Source organism: Heterodontus francisci, chromosome 10 (assembly GCF_036365525.1).
Source record: "Heterodontus francisci isolate sHetFra1 chromosome 10, sHetFra1.hap1, whole genome shotgun sequence".
Lineage (NCBI taxonomy): Eukaryota > Metazoa > Chordata > Chondrichthyes > Heterodontiformes > Heterodontidae > Heterodontus > Heterodontus francisci.
Window position 1 is genome coordinate 69,417,934 of NC_090380.1, and position 6,439 is coordinate 69,424,372.

At 41.3% G+C, this 6,439-nt stretch overlaps 1 protein-coding gene across 5 annotated transcripts in view; it reads right to left on the minus strand.

The window, feature by feature from the left end:
- dcaf6 (ddb1 and cul4 associated factor 6) overlaps positions 1-6,400 on the minus strand; it is a 193,423-nt gene extending 187,023 nt beyond the window's left edge. For all 5 annotated transcript variants that reach the window (XM_068040689.1, XM_068040692.1, XM_068040691.1 and 2 more), the window contains exon 1: positions 6,087-6,400. In XM_068040689.1, coding sequence (XP_067896790.1) covers positions 6,087-6,174 — 88 coding nt within the window. In that variant the 5' untranslated portion in view covers positions 6,175-6,400. The remainder of the gene's footprint in view (positions 1-6,086) is intronic.
- Between the last annotated feature and the right edge of the window lie 39 nt (positions 6,401-6,439).

Genomic DNA, 6,439 nt, shown 5'->3' on the forward strand with positions numbered 1-6,439 from the left:
TTCTGCTTTTCCAGTTAGAGTAAGTTTCTAAGCCTAAATGATGAAAATAATCACACTGCAATACATACGTTTCATAAATCTGTCATTAAAAATTTGACATTTCATTTGTCTTGATTTAATTAAGTTAGGTTTTTAATTCCTCACATCATACATGTATAACTGAATGACTGAACTATATAATACATATCTCCTTCACATAATTTAAGACAATTAAGTCATGTTTATTTAACAGCTTGTGGTTATTCTGTGTAATTGAAAATAAATGATTCAAATACTGATTCAGCATTGATTGACAATTTTTTCTTCAGTAAACAGCACATGAAAAGATTGCTCCTCATTTTCACAAAATTAAGTCTTTTCACATTCCCACCAACAACTTACGTCTGTGTAGCATGTTTAACATAATAAAATATCCTATGGAACTTCACATAGAAGAGATACAGTTAGAGAAGTACAGAATGTAGGAGGGTTGGCTAAAGGTAGAGTCAAAAGGAAGGTTTTAAGAAGCTTTTCTGAAGACAGGGTAGGAAATAACAAAGCAAAGGTGTTGAGGAAAGGGAACACAAAGGGGGAGAGCAAAACAGCTGAAAGCTCTCACCAATGAGGAACATTAAGAAAGGGGGAAGCACAGGATTCTAAAGCCGGATGACTACAGATTGGGACTGGGATTTAATGCAAAAGAAATTTGCAGACTAGGTAGGAAGCTTATGCAAAACTCCTCAACACACACTCTGTCCTACATTAAATTTGTCACCAAACTTCCCAGGCTTCAGTAAGCTTCACTGTAGGGATCTGTATTTGGTGTTTTGGGATCCAGCGAACATATGAACATACAAATTAGGAGCAGGAGTAGGCCATTCGGCCCCTCAAGCCTGCTCTGCCATTCAACAAGATCATGGCTGATCTGCTTGTAACCTCAGCTCCACATTCCCATCTACCCCTGATAACCTTTCACCCCCTTGCTTATCAAGAATCTATCTACCTTTGCCACTGCCTTTTGAGGAAGAGAGTTCCAAAGACTCACAACCCTCAGAAAAAATTTCTCCTCATTTCTGTCTTAAATGGATGACCCCATATTTTTAAACAGTCATCCCTAGTTCTAGATTCTCCCACAAGGGGAAACATCCTTTCCACATCCACCTTGTTTCAATCAAATAGTCTCTTACTCTTTCTTCTACACTCCAGTGGATACAAGCCTAGCCTGTCCAACCTTTCCTCATAAAACAACACACCCATTCCAGGTATCAGTCTAGTAAACCTTCTCTGAACTGCTTCCAACACATTTACAACCTTATCTCTGAAAATGGTTTCAAAGAAGTAGAATGTAAACATTGAAAAGCAAGAGCCAAAGATGGAACCTTGGGCACCTGGAGGTGATTGTGGTGGAGCTTTACTGGTTTTGTTGGGATTAGCATGAATGGAACCAGTTGAGGGTAATCATCTCAAAGAGGATCACAGATGAGAGAAGATGGAGCGGATGAAATGATCGACTGTGTCAAATGCAATGGAGAGGATGAGATCACATTTAAGTCACAAGTCTGTGATATCATGCTGATGTTCTAATTCATTTCTGCTTTCCTTGGATTTTCTGATAACAACTATCAACAACTGACAACAACCTATATCAATGACTTGGATGAAGGCACAGAATGTATGATTACTAAATTTGCTGATGACGCAAGATAGGTAGGAAAGTAAGTTGTGAAGAGGACATAAAGAGCTTGCAAAGAGATATAGATAGGTTAAGTGAGTGGGCAAAGTTTTGGCAGATAGAGTATAATGTAAGAAAATGTGAAATTATCCATTTGAGCAGGAAGAATAAAAAAGCAACATATTATTTAATTGGAGAGAGATTGCAGAACTCTGAGAAACTCTGAGTTACAGAGGGATCTGGGTGTCCTAGTACACGAAACACAAAAAGTTAGTATGCAGGTACAGCAATTAAGGTGGCAAATGCAATTCTGTCATTTATTGCAAGGGGAATGGAATATAAAAGTAGAGATGTTTTGCTACAGTTATACAGGGCATTGGCAAGCCAACAGCTACAGTATTGTGTACAGTTTTGGTCTCCTTACTTAAGAAAAGGAAATAATTGCATTGGAAGCCATTCAGAGAAAGTTCACTCGACTGATTCCTGGAATGAGACAGTGGTCTTATGAGAAAAGGTTGGTTCATTGGACTTTAGAAGGATGAGAGGTGATCTCATTGAAACATACAAGATCCTGAGGGGACCTGACAGGGTGGATGTTGAAAGGATGTTTCCCCTGGGGTGGGCAGGGGGTGGGGAGGGGGGGGTAGACTAGAACTAGGGGACACAGTTTAAAAATAAGGAGTACATAGCATACCATACGAATTAGGTGGAGGAGTAGGCCACTCAGCCCCTCAAGCCTGCTCCGTCGTTGAACAAGATCATGGCTGATCTGATTATAATCTCAACTCCACATTCTTGCCTACCCCTGATAACCTTTCACCCCCTTGCTTATCAAGAACCTACAAACAAGGGAGTCAAAGAGTATCGGAGGTAGGCAGGAAAGTGGAATTGAGTCCACAAACAGATCAGCCATGATCTTATAGAATGGCAGAGCAAGCTCGAGGGGATGAATAGCCTGCTCCTAATTCGTATGATAAAGGTACATATCTTCTGCTCTCAGTTTTGGCACCTTACAAAATCCAATGAACTGGAAATACTACCCACAGTTGTTACAGGCACATGCCCTGGCAAGAAGTGAACACCTGCAGAAGATCAGTGAGTGGAAAAAGTGGCAAGACAAAAAATTAAATAGTAGCTCTTCATGGAAACTAAATTGATTTTCTCCCCCCTTCCTATTAAGCAATAACTAGCCACTTCTTGGCTCCTTTCCCAACAATAGAATCAAACCAAGAACCTACTGTGCAGGGAACTGCAGGTGCAAACAGCTGAAATACCAGTGCACTACACTGAAGATTAAATATAGAGTCAATAACTAGACAGACTGAGATGGAATTAAATTCTTCTGGGTATCTGGAAATAATAGCTTTCATTCATATAGTGCCTTTAGTGTTGAAAAAATGTCTTAAGTGCTTCACTGAGATGTAATCAGACTAAAATGGATGCAAGCCAGGGAAGCTATTAGGAGTGACCTAAGGCTTGGTCAAAGAGGTGGGTTTTAAGGAGGGCTTAACAGAGGACAATGATATGGAAAGACAGAGGGTTTTCATAAGGGAATTCCAGATCCTGTGGTCTAGAAGATTGAAAGCACCTCTGCAAACTGTGGGGCAAAAAGGGAAGTATGAGACAAGAGGAACAGAGAGTTTCAGTGATTTACAGGGCTGTAGGATGTTCCAGATGGAGAGGAGGAGGAATAAGGCCATGAACAGGTTTAAACTCAAGGATGAGAATTTTAAATTGGAGGCGCTGGGAGACTGGAATTCAATGTAGGTCACCAAAGATAGAAGTGATAGGTGAGTAGAACTTGGTGCGGAATAGGATATAAGCAAGAGTTTTGGATGAGCTTAAGTTTATAGAATGTGGAAGGAACATTGTAGTCATCTGAGGAGTCAAAGGCAAAAATTAGGTTTTCAGCTGCAAATGGACTCAGGCAGGTGCAGAGACGTGTGATGTTAAGAAGGTGGAAATAAGTGAGATTTCTGATGGAGAGTAATTAGGACAGAAGCTCAGCTTACGATCAAGTAGGACACCGAGGTTACAGTCTGGTTCAACCCAAGACAGCAATCAGACAGACTGATTTGACTGGTGGCAGTGTACAGAGTTTGTGTTGAGGGCCTAAGATGTCGGCTGGAGGAAACTGTGGTTTTTCGAAGAGATAATGGCTTGAGTACAGCATAAACACTGGCATGGACACATTGGGCTGTATGGCCTGTTTCTATGTTGTATATTCCATGTAAGCAGCCAGACAGGAATGGGTACATATACTCTTTTGAACACATTCTCACTAAACTTCTGACCCTTCAACTTCCCTTCCTGGCATCCATACCAGCTGACATTGTAATTGGTTCCCCCTGCAAGTACTATAGCCTTCACTTTCAAAACCACTATCACACCAACCCCCCCTCACCACGTGCTCAAAACATTTTCTCTTCCTGCCCCTGCGCCATTAGCTCAGGAGTCCATACGGATCTACCCTGGGCCCCTTGTCTTCCTAATACTCATGTTGCCTCTTGGCAATTTCATCTATTGACATGGGCTCAGCTCCTATATGTAGAACAACAAAACCTTGCACTTATATAGTGTCATTAACATAGTAAAAATTCCCAAGGTGCTTCACAGGAGCGTTAACAAACAAAATTTGACACCAAGACACGTTAGGAGATATTGAGACAGATGACCAAAAGCTTGGTCAAACAGATAGGTTTTTAAGGAGCTTCTTAAAGGAGGAGAGTGAGCTAAAGAGGAAGAGAAGTTTAAGGAGAGAACTTCAGAGTTTAGGGCCTAAGTAGCTGACTGCCAACTGTGGAACAATTAAAACAGCAGATGCAGAAGAGCCAGAATTGGAGCAGCGCAGAGATCTCGGCGGGTTGTAGGCCTGGTGGAACATTCAGAGATAGGGAGGGGCGAGGAATCAATGTAGGTCACCGAGTACAGAGGCTATGGGTAAACAGGGTGTGGTCCAAGTTAGGATACAAGCTGCAGAGATTTGGATGAGCTTATGTTTATGGAGGATGGAAGATGGGAGGCTGACAACATTGGAATAATCAAGTTTAGAGGTAACAAAGACATGGATCAGGGTTTCAGCTGGTAAATTGAGGCTGGGATGGAGTCGGGTGATGTTCCAGAGATGGGAGTAGACAGTCTTAGTGATGGTGCGGATTTGCGGATGGAAGCTCATCTCAGTGCACCCAACACTACCTCTCAAAAACTCCTCCATTGCCTGTGTTGTCAGACTGCTTGTAAGGCATCTATTCGTGGATGAACTGCTTTCCTACATTAAAGACTTTATATAAATGTATGTTGTTCTGATGACAGCTGAGTGGCTGTCAAGTATACAGATATAGGATTTGAACAGTTGACTGGAATTTATAATGAGGTCATGCACTCATAAACTGCAAGGCTTTTTGATTAGTTGCAATAAACAAGAATGATCAATGAATTTGAAATTTAGCCATCTAAACTTGTTGATTGGTCTGATTAACTTGACAAAATGAATTTACAGTTGAATGAAGTTTCTTTCAATTATTCAAAGTTGTACTTTACCCAAAATACAACATGGAGATCAAAAATAATTTTCTATTTTATTTAATTCAAGAAACTCATAGGCACCACTATGTTGAATACATGATATGAAGCTGCTGGAGGAATGTCATGAGTTTCAAATAGTCAAGAAAGGGCTGATAATCCATTTACCTGGCAATTTGAAGAATGGGCACAACTAAAACCCTTCGTACCCAGAATAAGCATCATGCCTGAGTTTATATTCCTATAAATACACCTGGTGTCATAATAAATATTCAAGGATGCCCTAGCCTAGAAGATTGTTTTTCTGGAAACGCTTGATTTTGGAAACGCTGTCATCTGGCTATTATTACGTCAATAGCTTAGCAACAGCTAACCCAAATTATTTTCTTCTCTTGGATTAATATCTACAATTTAAACGAAAAAAAATGAATTCATGTGAAAGTTGAAAAAAACTTTCGTGAAACTACTAAACCGAGGTAATGCCGGGTGCGGGGGAAGAAGAGAGACACTATTACCCAATACTAGAAAAACAGTGTCCATTCAACGTTACGTATATCCTGTTGTCAATTATATTATGTTTGCACACTTTTATCTATCAATCTATCGCAGCCTCTGCCTCTTCTAGTTTTAAATAAAACTGTTGCGGGAGAAGTGTATTCGACACAAGGAGAAATATTCACCCAGCCGCAAAGACTATCAGTACCCCAAGAAGTAAAATATGTAATGCATTTTAAAAACAAATATTTATTGAGAATATTTCTATCTCCGAAAATGGAAACGTAATTGGAGTTAATAAAATTGTACACAAAATCCTCTTTATAATACGCAATGCTTGAAAATTGGACAAGCAGGGGACAGACTGGAGCTAATGTCAGGAGGGCGGCGGAGCTGGAGCTCAGAAGCCACTTCTTACCTAAATAGGACAAGCGAATTAAGCGGGGATCCTCCAGCCCCAGCGAGCGCTTCCTCACATCCCACACCAGGTTGGTGGGACGTGACATCCTGCCGCTCCTCCGGCTACACAAATATATCAACCGCTGCGGGCCTCCGTCATGGTCCACCCGACAGCCACCAAGGGAGAATAAGTTAAAGACACCGTGAAACAACGCCCGGCCGAACCAGCGACGAATCTTTTCACATCGTTGTTATTATTGTGGTGATCACCGTCATGTTGGCGCTGAGCGAATGGTCGTCTGTCAGCCCCGGAAACATCGCGAGATCTCGTTCAAACAGCCGGCCGAGTGGGGGAGGGTGGAGGAGGCGGGG